The sequence below is a fragment of the Sipha flava genome, unplaced genomic scaffold, assembly GCF_003268045.1.
Source record: "Sipha flava isolate LNK unplaced genomic scaffold, YSA_version1 374_pilon_pilon, whole genome shotgun sequence".
NCBI lineage: Eukaryota > Metazoa > Arthropoda > Insecta > Hemiptera > Aphididae > Sipha > Sipha flava.
In genome coordinates this window covers 12,211-29,210 of record NW_020273081.1, presented here as the reverse complement: position 1 = coordinate 29,210, position 17,000 = coordinate 12,211, and the positions used below count along the sequence as shown (strand labels likewise).

The following is a 17,000-nucleotide window of genomic DNA, read 5'->3' as shown; positions in this document are numbered from 1 at the left end:
TTTGTTTTAATTATAATTAATACTCTCACTCTCTACCGTAACGCAGTGTTTAAAGAATAGATCACGGTGCGAATACTTCAGATATAAGTTATTTGTCATGTCACTTAATTTGTGCAATTAAAATAACTTACCTATTCTATTATTTTTTTTAGTATACATAGATTGATTTGTAATTTTTTATTTTTAATGGAAAGAAAACTTTAAATGAGAGAGACATTGTAAAAATGTATAGTTAAAAAAAAAAAGAAATATGTGAACAGATCATTAACTACTTTAGTCTTAGCTCTTACCCCGAATCCAAGTATATACTATGTCATATACATTTATATCTGCATATTAAGAATTATTTTTCTAAATACATAGGAATTGTTGATTTACTTTGTTTTAAAATGAAAAAATGTTATTTGTTTAATATAATCATTTACTATAGTAATTAAAATACAACATATTGTTTTAATAAAAAATATTTATTTTGTATTTTACTAATTATAACTTATCAATCTAATATAAAATATAATATATATATTATTATTATATTATATATGACGCGGACCCGCGCGGCAGCCGTTATCGAAACGTCTGCCGCCGACCGCACCTATGTCTCTCTCATCAACCACCAGACCGCGGCACGCAATGCCGCCGCGACACCCGTCCTTTCTCAATCCATCGATGGACAGGGGATGCGAACGGTCGCGACGACGCCCGCACGGAATACGACCCAACCGGTCCGGTCGGGTTGTTCTTAGAACATCGTGTTCTCGAACGGACCTTTTTGTTTCGACATCCTCACGTCATTTTTTTTGTTACATTTCATAATTTATTTTTTTTGTTTCTCAACTTTGTTTTTTTTTTTTCTTGTTCACTTGACGTTTGTTACACTCGGTGCGTCCCGTGCCACCGAAATTTTATTATTCCACCATCGAATATTTTGCATTAGTGTTTGTGCGAATAATATAAGGCCCACCGGCCAATACCACCGTCATCGTTGTTTTTTTTTTTTTTTTGCTCTGATTCACCTCCATCTACACCGAAGGTCGTGCCGTATATCAACGGACCACGACAATTACATTATATTTTATTATATTATTTATTATATGAAGTATACATTATATTAAATAAATAAATATGTATTCATAGGCGGCTCTATGGGGTGTGACTTGGCACACCCTAATGTGAATAATATGTATAAGAAAATTGAATAACTTATGTGAAGAATATATGTGCTTACACATTTATTAAATTTTAGTTTTTTGTAAGTAATATTGCAGAAGGGCGATTTAATAAGGGTGGCGAAGTGGGCATTCGTTCCCTCATGTCTCGTATTTTTTTTAAATATAATATATAGATTTATTTAAAAAATTTAATGTATAATTAATTAAGAATATAAATTACTAGTCTATCACTATAGTATGATAATAAATTCAATAATATAATTTGTCAATTAGGTCACAGGAATCATTTTTGTTTATCTTCTTATATCTTAACATTTTTGGTTGTGTAACAAATATTGGTATTATCTTCCACGGATATTGTTACGGTTATAGACATTTACAACCATAACCGAAGTATTTATGAGATAATGTAAAGTAACACTTATTTTACCACGTATTTACTAGTTAGTCATTTTTTGGTGCATTTATGCATATTGTATATTTTTGTATTTATTAGAGCTGTATAAGTACTTAATAATTTTACTCGTCTAATTTTTTTTTTACAACATAACATCTGGCACTTTTTGTTGTGCATAGGTATTTAGTCATTTTTTTGTGAACAAATGCTTGCATATTTGTATATTTTATAGAGCTAGAAGTTCCTGATCCAAATAATAATTATAATAACCGACTATATGCCAAAATGAAAAAAAGAAATTTGGAATTTATTATTTGACTACTTACAACCTTTTGTTTTCTACTTAGATACTTGTTAAATTAAGTTACCTATCTTAATTGTTTTTTTAAAGTTTTTAAAAAATAATTAATAGGACTATTACTACTATGATAATTTGTTGTTTTTTTATACAGGATTCAGACTGAAGGTACAATTTTAATTTAAGAACTATTTGTGTTTTTATTATTAATACTTATTTTTAGGTTTTAAATACATTTATTTAGAGATGTTAAAATACGGTATTTTATTTATTTTTTGTATAATACCGTATAGAACCTTGCAGTACTTTAAATTATAAGGAATTCAACAAAGCCCATTGTTAATTATGAAATATAAATTATTTTAAAATGGAATAATTGAAGAAATGGCTAAAAAGTTAGAATAAATTTAAAAACACATAATACAAAAATTATTCACCAAATTAATATTTAGTCATGCTAACGATTTACAATTATGGTATAGGTAACATACGTATATATTTTATACATAGAAATACATATTTTGCAAATAGAAATAGATTTACTTACTACTTTTATAGTGAGATACTATCTCATTATACCTATATATTTACAATATTTGAATATTATAATAGTACAATAAATTTATTTTAGTCATTTTTAACACCTGATTTCTAAATTAACACGATTACAATAATATTGTATATTATTAATGTTTATAATAATATTGTACTTTATTGGAGATCCATTTTATAAGTACAACTAGAAAATTAATATTTGAGTTACTAAAAATAACGCTTTCATTTTTTCTTTTATACTGTATATATAAAATAATTTTATACCATATGTATAATACCTAGTATAATACAGTTTTATACCACTGTATAATACAAACTCACTACACTACATTTATTAAATAAATATTTAATTCGATTTAGTACTTGTATTTTTATTTATTCACTCGAATGAATAACAGGAACATGAGCTATAGGAATAGTACCCAGGAATTTTTTAGGGGGGGGGTTCAAAATTTTTATTTATCTGTTTTCCAATAATTGGAAAACAGAGAAATAAAAAAACTGGGAATTGGGAATTTTGAAAAGGGCTCATATCTAAAAATTAAAATTTTTCAGGAAACATAAAAAACTGATTGAATTTTTAATTTCTTTTTTTATTATACCATTTTTTTCTCTAAAATTACAAACTATTATCTAATGTTAAGCTTTTGTAATATAATATTCTAGAAGTGAAATTTTATTGCAAAAGTGATTCATTAAGTTTTCCGAGACGAGTCCTTTTCAAAATTTGTGTGAGAACTATAGTGATTTAAAATTGAAAATACCCATATTATTGAGATAAAATTATACAAAAAATATTTCTTATCCATGTCCTTTTATTTTTATGAATTTTATAATAAAACAAAAAAAATAATGAATAAATTAGTATTTTCGTGTACTTCAAAATTCTTCTTCGACGTCTAGCTGTGCTGATACATCTGTCGGCCACTGCAAAATGCTTTCATAGAAATGTATGAAATCGTCTGGTATGTGCTTTAACTTCTGTAGATCATTCATTTTTAATATATTAATTGGAAGCTTAGAGGAGTAGCAAGGAATTGATTCAATAGTAGGGATGCTTGCACAACAACCTTTTGTTTTTGATAGGATAAAAGTTTCATTATTTATTTCATTGTCAATAAAAGGGACGACACAAGAATTCACCTGGTTTCATTGGGTCAAATATAAATTCAAAAAAAGTCGACACTTGAAATGAAACTATCCTTTTTGTCCACTTTTTTCCCGTAACATCTTTCCGACAGTGGCTTGGCTTTAAAATTAACTTAACACCATGATTTGAAGTCTATAACGTCAGAATATGTAATGGTTTTGACATTAAACTTCTTGTTCGCGGTACTGCTTAGTATTAAATCTACATATTGTTGATGAGTGAACAACCGATCTTCTCTTTTAATTTTACGCTTTACGGTCGCAAAATCTCTGTCACAATCGTTAAAAGAATGTCCTCTTTGCGGAAAATAATTTTAATTTTCAAATTAAGACTTACTGACAGTGACAATAAAAACTTAATCATCGTATTGTTTTTGTTTTGACCAGGGCAGCCGTCATAAAATAAATGTAATTCTGTTGTTTCTTTAGGAACGTTGGCACGAATATAATCATTTAAAAACGATGTCACTTCGTTAGGACCCTTGAGTGCTTGACCCTCGTGGTAGGAATAGAAGGTTGCTTTTGCAGTTTTCATGTTATGAACACGAAATGCATACACCCATAATTGACGAAAATAAAAAACTTCTTGTACTGGAAGAACTGGCAGTGGGAGATTCTGCATATTGTTATGGGCTACCATATTCCTGGAACCACGTATAAATAGAAATCGTGCGTATCACAATATTATATGTATTACACATCGTTATATTTAACTAATTGGTCATAAACCGAGTAGGAATATTAAGAGATGTAATAAAATTGATTCCTAGAATAATGAAGTAGGTCAGACGGACAAGGCTTATCACAAAGTATTGCCGAAATAACAAGATATAATAAACTGTTAATCCGTATTCCTAGAATAGTGAATTAGGTCAAAAGAGCAAGGCCTATTGCTGAGTATTGCCGAAACAACAAGACCAATGGCGTCAATCAATCCATATAAAAGAGGGATCAAAATGACCACAATTCAGATGAGTTCTAGTCACGGAACAACAAGCTACTCCGCGTCACTTTGTATTAGAATTTGTTAAACACTTTGAGTATTAAAATAAATGTATTAATGTATTAAAAGTCTCATGTCTATTTAAATTAAACACATCTTCGACTCGCAACACTTGAAATCGAGCCGGTGGCACGTAACAATTGGCGCTGTGGACAGGGTTCTTCAAAAAGAAAAATATTTATATTATTTTTTTCATAAAAATATATAATATTTTTTCACGGAGGCAGTTCAATTCATTTCGAATCACCGAGAGAAGAAACTGATCACTTTTTCTCCAACTCCGAAGAAAGAACATACACTCCATTGTGCAACATTTCAAGCGAAACAGTCAACGATGTCTTTTGGATCGTCCAACTCCGCCTTGTTGTAAGAATTATTATGAATATTATTATTGAAGTATTTTATTGGGATTATTATTGAAGTTTATATTTGCGATTTATTGAATTATTATTGGGATTTATTGAGATTTATTATTGAAGTTTATATTTGAGATTTATTATTGAATTATTATTGAGAGTACTATTGAATTATTATTGGGATTTATTGAGATCTATTATTGAAATTATATTGAAAAATTATTGGGATTTATTATTGAGTATTATTGTGAATTATTGAGAATTATTATTGTGGATATATATTGAGAATTTTTGTTGAGATTATTATTGAGATTATTATTGAATTATTATTGGGATTATTATTGAGTTATTATTGAGAATATTATTGAAGTTATTATTGAAAATTATTATTGAAGTATATTATGAGAATTTTTATTGAGATTTATTATTGAGAATTATTTATGAGTAACCGTGACACATTAGGCTCATCTCCATTGGAATTAGCTACTCCAGTGAATAAAATTGAAGAAAAGTATAGTGACGAAGAATTGAATAAAACATTTATAGAAGGTATCCCAGAAAAAGAAAAAAGTGAAAAAGAATTAATACGTATAGGAATAAGAAGTCAGTTAGACATTGAGCATAAAGAATTAAAATTTGAGAGAAAACCAAAGGAAAAAATGAGTAACACAAGTGTAATTATTAGGTTAGAGGAAGCAGTAAAATTAATACCAAAATGTACAGGAGAGGATGACGTATATCAATTTATACAGGCATGTGAACTAGCGTTAGAGTCTGTAGAGGATAAAAATATACCAATTGTAATAAAATACATAACAACTAGATTAAGTGGTAAAGCTTTGGAAGCCATAAAATATAAAGATACTAGTAGGTGGCCATATATAAAAAAATATTTAACTGATGCATTTGAGGTACAACATTCAATTTCATCTTTGCAATTAGAATTAAATTCCGCCAAAATGAGATTTAATGGAGACATAAATACATATAGTGATCGGGTAGAAAAATTATATTATAAATTAAGTGATATGAATACATTAAATAAAAATAAAGATGATGCTAGGGTAATTCATGAAACATTAAAAGATCAAACATTAGCAATTTATATGAAAGGATTAAAAGAACCAATTCGTACTATAGTAAAATCGCGAAACCCAACAACGTTAAAACAAGCTAAACAAATAGCGAAATCTGAAGAATTAGAATTTAATTCCGATAGAGAAGCTCTTAACAATATAAATAGAAATAAAAAATTTAATAATCAAAATAATTATGACAGATCTTATAAACAAAATTTTAATCAATCACGTAATTTTCAGCAAAATAATTCGTTTCAACAAAAATATAATAATAATAGAAATTTCAATCGTAATAATTATAATTCGAGATTACCTAATAATAGTCAAAATAACAAGCAGATAAAATGCTATAATTGTAATGGTAATCATTATGCAAGTCAATGTAGGAATAATTCACAGAATTACGGGAATAATAATCGACCGCCTAATCAGAATAACTACGCGAGACCTAATCAGAATAACTTTACGAGACCTTCAACTAATTATAACGTAAGATTTATCGCATGCGAATATTGTAACAAAAACGGGCATAACTTAAACGAATGTTATAAAAAACGTTATGATGATCGAAATAATCGAAACAACGGAAATAATAATAATTCGGGAAACGCGCAAATATCGAATATGGTCAGCGGTACACGTTCGATAAGTCAAATAACTACCGCAGATGCTTCCACATCACAACAAAATTAAAAGAAAATCATATAAAATGTAATTCAGATTTTAGTAAAACTAAACATTTGGCATTATTAATAGATACAGGTAGCGAAATAAATGTAATAAAAATCAACAAATTGATAGGAGAAGTAATGGTAGACGAAAATAATAAAATTAAAATAAGAGGAATAAATGAAAAATTAATAGAAACTATTGGAACAGTTAATATAACAATTGAAATTAATAATGAAAAAATAAATGTAAAATTTAATCTTGTCAAAAATGATTTTCCAATTTTAAAAGACGGTATATTAGGACAACCTTTCTTAACTAATAATAAAGCTGTAATCGATATAAGTAATAATACAATTATAATTAATAAGAAAATAAATGTAATATGTTAAAAAATGATGAAGAATATTTTTCATTAAATCCGAGAACTGAGACTATTGTAGAATTACCGATAGCTGAACCCAAGGTCGAAGATAAAAATATAATTATACAAAAACAAGAAATAATTAAAGACGTGTTTTGTAGTAATGTGATAGGAAAAGTAAAAAACGGTAAAATAATAGTTAGCATATTAAATATATCGGAATGTACGCAAAAGATTAAATTAAATGATATAAATAAAATATTATATGACGAATCTTCAGATTACAATTTATTCAAAATTAATACGATAAAAACAAATAACTCACCTAACCGAATAGAACAGATAAAGAATCTAATTAGAAGCGAACATATGAATATTGAAGAAAGACAATCTATATTTGAATTATGTGAACAATATTCTGAAATATTTCATTTAGAGGGAGATAAATTAACTTTCACTAATGCCGCTAAACACGAAATAAAATTAAAAGATAACCAACCGCCTATATATAAACGACCATATAGATTACCTCATTCGCAACAAGAGGAAATAGCTTCACAAATTCGTAAAATGGAAGATGATGATATTATAGAACAATCCACGAGTCCTTGGAATGCACCATTATTATTAGTAGCGAAAAAACCAGATGCTAGTGGGAAACAGAAATTCAGAATTGTTGTAGACTTTAGAGCATTAAATGAAGTAACATTAAATGAGTTTCATCCACTTCCGAACATAACTGAAATATTAGATCAACTAGGGCAATGTCAATTATTCAGTGTTATCGATTTGGCATCAGGATTTTATCAAATACCATTAGAGCAATCATCACGCGAATTAACGGCCTTTTCAACTAATCAAGGTCATTGGCACTTTAAACGTATGGCAATGGGAATGAGAACTTCACCTGCAACCTTCCAAAGGTTAATGAACAATGTATTAGCAGGCATAATAGGAATAAAATGTCTAGTATATTTAGATGATATAATTGTATACGGGAAAAATTTACGCGATCATAATAATAAATTAAAAGACGTATTCGAAAGATTAAAAGAACATAACTTAAAAATACAGCCGGATAAATGTGAATTTCTAACACGTGAATGTGTATATTTAGGACATGTTATATCTGAACATGGAATAAAACCAGATGAAAAGAAAGTGAGGGCAGTTTTAAATTTTCCAAAACCAACTAATGTAAAAGAAATAAAATCATTTTTAGGATTATCGGGTTATTATAGGAAATTTATTGAATCATATAGTGCTAAGGCAAAACCAATTACTAATCTTTTGAAAAAAGATGTTAAATTCGAATGGTCAGAGGAATGTCAAAAAGCTTTCGATTCATTAAAACAAGCATTATGTTCTGAACCAATATTAAAATATCCAGATTTTACGAAACCATTTATTTTAACAACTGACGCGAGTAACAAAGCATTAGGAGCAATATTATCACAGGGTGAGATAGGAAAAGATTTACCTATAGCTTATGCTTCACGAACTTTAAATAAAAGTGAAAACAATTACAGTACAACAGAGCTAGAATGCTTAGCCATTATTTTCGGTGTAAAACAATTCAGACCATACTTATATGGAAGAAAGTTCATAATATTAAGCGATCATAGACCATTAACATGGTTATTTAATTTAAAAAATCCGTTATCAAAATTAGCTCGATGGCGTATACAGCTAGAGGAATATGATTATGAGATTAAATATAAACCGGGAGTGCAGAATTCAAACGTAGATGCATTAAGCAGAATGTATAATATAACTGAGATAAAAGATGATAATTATTCTAGTTTCCTTGAAAAAATGGAAACACAATTAATCTCAAATAAAAATGTAAAAGAAACAATAGGAAATTTATTAGACGTACCTGTAGAATACCATTTAGTATCGGAAATTGCTAAACAATATAATTTCACGGAGGGATTAAATAAAATATTAAAACAGAGATTTGGAAATAATCAAATGTTAACGCCGAGTAAAATAAAAGGTGACATACAATATTATAAAATAGATAACCGATATATTATGTTTTTAATAACTAAAAATAAAGATAAACAATTATCAACGTATGAAAATATTTACGTAACGTTACTGAACTTGAAACAATTTTGCGAAGAAAATAATATCAGTAAATTAGCAATGAATAAACTAGGTCAATCAGATAACTTAGAATGGGAGAAAATTAGGTCAATAATACGATATATATTTAGGAAAACTGATATAGAAATACTAATATGTACAGAGGTAGAACATACTGCGGAAGAGAAGTTAGACATTTTAAAACAATTTCATGATTCAAGATTGGGAGGACATTTAGGAATAAATAAAACTATTAAAAAGATACAGAAACAATTTAAATGGAAAGGTATGAAAACAGATATAAAAACATATATAAAAAATTGTACATCATGTCAGAAAAATAAGATTAATACGAAATAATAAAAAGATAAAACAACCCATGGCTATTACATCAACCAGTTCGAAACCGTTTGAAAAAATATTTCTAGATATTGTAGGACCGTTAACAACTACCTTATCGGGTAATACATATATTTTAACAATGCAGGACGATTTGACTAAATATTCATTAGGAGTTCCTATACCAGATCATCAAGCTAATACTGTGGCAGAGGCTTTCGTAGTACATTTCGTATGTATACACGGAATACCTGAAACAATATTAACAGATCAAGGTACCGAGTTTTTAAGTAAAACTTTTAGTGAAATATGTAAATTATTAAAAATAAATAAAGTAAATACTAGTCCGTTTCATCCGCAAACAAATGGAAGTTTAGAAAGATCACATCGAACTTTAGCCGAATATTTACGACATTATGTTGATAAAAATCTAAGCAATTGGGATCATTTACTACCTTATGCATTTTTTGTATATAATTCAACTGAACATTCATCTACTAATTTTCAACCATACGCATTAGTATATGGTAGGACATTAGAAATACCCGTTAAACTAAAATCCGAGCCAGAACCGAGATATAATTACGATAATTATTTATACGATTTAAAACAGAATTTACAGGAATCACATAAAATTGCGAGAGAAAAATTAATAAAAAGTAAAATGAAATCTAAGGAAGGTTATGATAAAAATGAAAATGCAATTGAGATACATGTTAAAGATTTAGTATGATTGAAAGATAACGCAAGTAAAAATAAGTTAAACTCATTATGGACAGGAACTTTTGAAGTAATAGAGGTATTAGGAGAGGAAAATATAATAATACAAAGAGGCAGAAGAGGGGTAACAGTTCATAAAAATAATGTAAAGAAATATTATAATGATAAAGTAGAATAAAAACGTAAAAAAAAAAAAATAAAATAAAATAAATAAATACATACATAAAAATATATATATATAAATATGTTATACATGAATATAATTAAATTAAAAATATTGCAGGTAGGATCAATTACGAAGAAAAATCAAACGATATTTAAATTCAAACAATATATATAAAATTATAATTATGGAAAGAGCTAAGGAATTCATGAGGAAATTGCGCGAATTTTTAGGAGGAGATAACCATATAGAAGTAGGAACACGAGAATTAGGAAATGTACTTGAGTTACCATGTTTTAATGAGCATATAATGGATACAAATAGTATGATGACAGAACCATATACATGTGAACAATTGTTAGGAATAATGCTGGGATTACAAGAATTTATGGAAGAAGTTATATCTATAGATTCGACTGGACCATCTTGTAATGAATTAGGAAGAATAATAGACGAATTAATTGAAGATGGGCTGTTTTAAAAAGAAAATTTTTATGTAAATGATTTATTATTAACTTGTATTAACTTGTAATATTTTGTAGTTCGCAGATAAAATTTGTGGTTATTGATTTTGAATTTGCAATGGTAAACAAAAAAGATATATTATTAGTATCAGGAGCCATTTGCAACAATCTCAATAAGCATACACCTATTAAATTGGAAGGGAGGCCTATCATTTTAACTGAAGAGGGTAAATTACAAATATTTCACCCAAGAAATTATGAAGGTCTGCTGAAACATTTGAAGATGATTTTTAGAAAGAAGCCAGATGTTTTAACACCGTTGCTCGGGCAATTACACCAAAGTGTAGTGGTCGGGGGAAATAGAAATCTAGGCACAACTTTCTTAAATCATTACATGTTTTCCGATAGAAACAGAAAACCTGTTGTTGTATTCTGGAATGGAGACATGGATAGGAAGATATTAAAGAAACTGCGGATAAATAATATTAAAAGAATGCTAAACATAACAACATATAGCGATAATAATGACAACTATTTTAGTCTAAAATTAATTAATATGGATAACAATAAATTATTATATAGTAGGGACATAGGGTATAAAATAAAAAATGGTAGAATGCTTAATTTAAAGGAGGCACATGATTTAGTGTGCATAAAAAGGCACGAAATATCACACTGTCATGATCCTGTGACGGATGTAGATTTAACTAGATGTATTTTTAATATAATAGTATCCAACATTAAACCTATAAAATTATACAAAATTTGTCGTTAAATTAATCAATTCAAAAGCAAATATATATAGAATAAATAATTATAAATATTTTAGATTATTATTGTGCATTACAACTACCATTGGCGAAGAAATAAAAATTAAGGATCATTCAGAACACTTTAGCATTGAAAGCTTCGATATCAACAAACCAGGTTATTATTTTGAAAATTATGGACCAACAAGGTTAGTAGGGGGTGAATATACGTTAATGGCATATCTATCCTTAACAGAATATAATGAAAAATATGAATATTTAGAAAAAAAATATAAGTGAATTAAATGAAAATTGTAAAAAGGATGATAAACATAGGCTTATTTGTAGTAAATTCGATAATATTATAACTGGAATGTTTACCGAGATATCTATGCAGAGAGAAAATATTATTATATCACTAGGAAGAGATGAAATTAAAAGAGAGAAACGGGGAGCTATAAATATTATAGGAAACGCATTACACGTATTATTTGGAGTTTGTGATGATGAATGTACTAAAAAAGTAAATAGGGCACTAATTGAACAACAGAAGAATAGTGGAAATGTTTTACATTTAATGAAGAAACAAACAACTTTAGTAAAAACAGCAATGCAACGTATAGGAGCAAGTATAGAAGAAACGCAACAATTACATGAGGAATTAAGAGGAATACAACAAGAACTCGTAAAAAGAATGAACAGTTTGACAAACGCAAAAAATGACATATTGGATTTATTATTATTCAATAGTGTGCAAAATCTACATTTGGCACTTGTAAATCAATACGCATACAAAACATTAATGTTAAATCAAATAATTACCACCGCATGAACAGGTGTGATAGACACAAGTTTACTAACACTAAAGGACTTATCAGAAACATTAAATGATATAGCACATTGTTTAGATATAAAATGCATTTACCTATGGGGACAATTCCAAATGAACTATATGAACTAAGAAAAATAATTAAGATTACCACTATATACACTCAAGACAAATTATTGTTCGTAATTAAAATACCACTGGTTACAGAAATAGAATTAACTATGTACAATGCGATACCAGTACCAATGATGAGAAATGTAACTCATATATTAAAACCGGAACAACCTTTTATCGCTATAACTAAGGATAGAAGACAATTTACAATATTTACGGCCCGATGGAGTTATTGTCAAGAGATTCTGGGGTCGTCTTCAACCAGGTATGATCTTAAATTCTAAAAATTCAAAAAACTAAGCCACCATGGCGTTCAATTGTCACTTGGATTTTATCAAAACTGCCGTGGTCTTAGAACCAAATTACTGTGTTTTAAATGTAATGTGTCTTTGTTTAATTATATTTTTATTTGTTTATCTGAAACTTGGTTAAGTGACAGTTTTTTTGATAATAAATTAGGTTTAATTAATTATGCTGTATTCAGATATGATCGTAATAGTGATACTAGTAATTTTTATAGAGGTGGTGGTGCGATATAGTTTGTGAATTATTACCAACTACAGCCTATACTGTTGAGCATTTATTTGTAAGATTCGATGTACAAAATGTCACCTTTGTAGTTTGTTCCGTTTATATCCTTCCTAATAGTCCAGTTCTCGTCTATGAGTCATTTATGTCAGCTGTCCAAGCTACTATCTCTCTCAATCCTGGTTGTGTATTCATAATCTGTGGTGACTTTAACCTACCTTATACCTCATGGTCTAATGACGATTATGGTCTAATTTATTGTTCATCTTCAGGCCCTAGAGTGCAATGCGTTCCCGAAATATTTGCTTTGAATCATTTTTTCCAGCTCATTGGGGTTTCGAATCATTTTGGGGGAATTCTTGATCTGGTGTTTTCCAACAACTGCAATGTTTTGGTAGAAAAATCTGTCTCTGTTCCTTGTAATCCTTATCACCCTGCGCTTGTAATCAAATTTCCCTTAGTCCACTTCTTGACAACTCCCATAAATACTTTAATTTTCGTCGTGCATGCTATCCAGACATATGTTCTTTTATTTTGTCCTTCAACTAGTTTGAAACTATAGTCTCTAGATGTGGATCAAGCAACCAACGCATTGTATGATGCTCTGCATTTCTGCTTTCTGAATTTTGTTCCAGAAGTCAGTTATAGTTCTTCTAAATTTCCTATGTGGTTTTATAAAGACCTCAAATCTATAGTTATTTTTAAAAAGCGGGCGCATGCCAAATTTAAAGTTTCCCACTGTCCCAGAGATTATAACGAGTTTTCTAATCTCCGGGCACGCTATAAATATGAATACAAAAATTGCTATAAATCGTTCATAGCTCAAACTAGGTGTAAGCTAAAAACCAATCCTCGGTCTTTTTGGGACTTCTCCGGAAAAATAAATCCAGTGATGGGATTCCATATACAGTTCATTTTGATAAAAAGATTGGTTCTGGCCCTGAATCAGTTTCTAACCTCTTTTCTTCTTATTTTAGCACCGTTTATGCCACTCCCTCTTCCAGCCAAACTCCTGATATTTCCTTTTCTCATTTTAACTTACCAAGTAATTGTTCCTTTACCAACAATGATGTTGAACTGGGTTTGTCTATGTTAAAAACTTCAAAGTCGGCTGTTCCTGATGGTCTACCAGGGACGTTTCTATATAACATAAGATTAGCTCTCTGCTTTCCTTTATGGTTGATATTCTGTCACTCCCTCGACACAGGAACATTCCCATCTATGCTAAAGATTAGCTCAGTCACGCCTGTATTTAAGACTGGTGATGAAACTGATGTAAACAATTATAGGCCTATTACTATTCAAAATCATATTGCTAAAATCTTTGAGCTGCTTGTCCTGAAGAGTAATCAGCCATCAGTGAATTCTATCTTAGTTGATGAACAATACGGTATTAGGCCTAGCCGTTCTGCTACTACAAATCAGATAGTTTATCATAATTTCATATTGGAGGCCATTGAAAACCGAACTCAGGTGGATGTTATTTTTACGGATTTCTCCAAAGTGTTTGATCGTGTAGACCATACAGTACTAATTGATGTTCTGTATAAAGCTGGATTTGGGGAGCCCATTCTATCTTGGTTCAAATCTTATTTATCTGATAGGATCCAATATGTAAAAGTCCTAGGTTGTAAATCTGAAGCAGTCTGTGTACCTTCAGGTGTCCCTCAAAGGGGGAACTTATCCCCTTTGTTGTTTTTTCTATTGGTTAATGGTCTAAAACAGATTATCCCTGATTCTATGTTCCTTATGTTTGCTGACGATTTGAAAATCTTCAAGATAATTGAGTCAGTAACTGATTGTGTAACCCTCCAGAATGAGCTAGATGCTCTTGTTTTGTGGTTCAATTCTATGGGACTAAGCTTCAATGTAGGTAAATGCCATTCTATGTCTTTTGCCCGGAGCAGTAATATTATTCACTATACGTACTTGATAAACGGGTCAAGCATTAATATTGTTACGAAGAAAGACTTGGGTATTTTTTTATGTCCAAATATCGATTTTCATTACCATATTGAGGCTGTTTGCTATCGTGCATTGAAGATGCTCGGTTTTGTCATACACACTTCAAAAGAATTTAGGCTATCTAGTTCTCTCAAAGCTTTATATTGCTCCCTTGTACGGCCTCTTTTAGAATATTCTTCCGTTCTTTGGGACCCTTTTACGGCAGCATACTCTTCTTGCATTGAGAGGGTCCAGACGCGTTTTTGTTCTTCAGCGTCATTTATTCTACAAATTCCACATCCACCACATGATTATAGGCCAGTGATGAACAAACTTGGACTCTTGTCCCTGGCAGATAGAAGAGTTGATGCTAACTTAGTATTTTTGCATAAGCTGATTGACGGACGTGTGGACGCTCCATCTCTCCTTTCTCTAATTAATTTTAAAGTTCCCTCTCGCTTAATAAGGTCTAATTCTCCTTTTGCTGTTCCTTTCCACAGCACCAACTATGGTAGAAATTATCCCATTCATCGTATGATGCGCATTTGTAACGAACACCTATGCTTCTCTTAGAAAGTTTTTTCTTTTTTTTTTTTCTAGTACTTAATCTGTTACTTACTACTGTTTTTACCTTGTTTACTTTTGCTTTTATTTTTATTTGTATATAATCGTCGTATTGTTTGGCGTTTATCTATTAATTGTTATAATATTCATTATCATTACTACAAATTGTGTTGTACTATTGGGCTTCTAGCCTGTTCATTCATATAAATAAAAATAAATAAATAATTCAATAAGTTTAGATAAGCGGGAATGATAAAATATTTTAATAGTAATATTGGTAATAGTATTGAACAAAAAAAAAATTGAATTTGGTAAATGGATAATACTAACATTAGTAAATTAATTATTATTATTAGTATATCACATTGTAAAAGTTTGCATGTTTGAAAACAAATTATAAATCACTAACCAAATTAATAATTAAATTATATTCAGTTTTTAGAATTAAGAAAAATTATTCAAAGTGTAAGAATATTGTAAAAGATTTCTGTCTTGTAGAACGAAATCTTTTTTTTAGTGGGGAGGTGTTATGGGCTACCATATATGGCCTAAATAATTAAATAATTAACTAATTAAATAATTAAGTAATTGACTAATTGACTAATTAACTTATTAGTAAATATATATTATAATAATGTAATTAACTAATTGGTCGTAAGTCGAGTAATAATTGTAAGGTGCGTCAAATGTTAATCTATATTCACCCAGAGAAATATCTAGATATTATTAAGAAAATGTTAGTTTGGATTTACAAACTGTTCGTTGAAATCCGGTCAACAAACCGTTTATTAATATTACAAGGCAATTAAGGTCACATTAACCAACCACTCTGTTGATTGAATATAGGTAAAATTAACCAAGTAATTGTTAATAATACCAACCATGGTTATCTCAAATCAAAACACTGATTTATTCATATCAACAAACCTTTTATTATTTTTACTATAGATAGTAAAAATGTATTATACAAACAAATATGTAAGATTAACAAAATTATTTTTTATTAAACAAACTGTTGTTTATACATATCAATACATTGTAAGGTAGAAACAATATAATAATCATTGATATTACAAACAGGTTGATTTTAACTTATTATATATTATATTTATATACATACAATATATTTATATACTATATACTAAATCATTGTTAACACTATTAATTATGCAGATATAAATTAATAGAAAATCAATACAAAATGAATTAATTATAACATTGTCCAGGTATAGCACAAAATATGTAAAAATATACCTATAAAAATATAAAAATTAAATATATATAATTTAACTAATTTTAATTGTAGTAGGTACCTAAGTAAAATAAAATTATCAGACAAAAGAATATATTATATATTCGAATATTCCACATACAGCATAAATGTAAAGTATAAAAAAAAGTATTGACTGTATAATCAAAATAAAAATAAAATATTTAATATAATCATATATAA

General features: G+C 28.8%; 1 protein-coding gene across 1 annotated transcript; it reads left to right on the top strand.

Annotated features, from left to right (window-relative positions):
* Positions 1-10,913: 10,913 nt before the first annotated feature.
* Positions 10,914-11,582, top strand: LOC112688078 (the record flags this gene model as incomplete). The annotated part of the gene is made up of 1 exon (XM_025561093.1): positions 10,914-11,582. A coding segment is annotated over exon 1 (645 nt), but the record flags the coding sequence as incomplete, so codon positions are not given.
* Between the last annotated feature and the right edge of the window lie 5,418 nt (positions 11,583-17,000).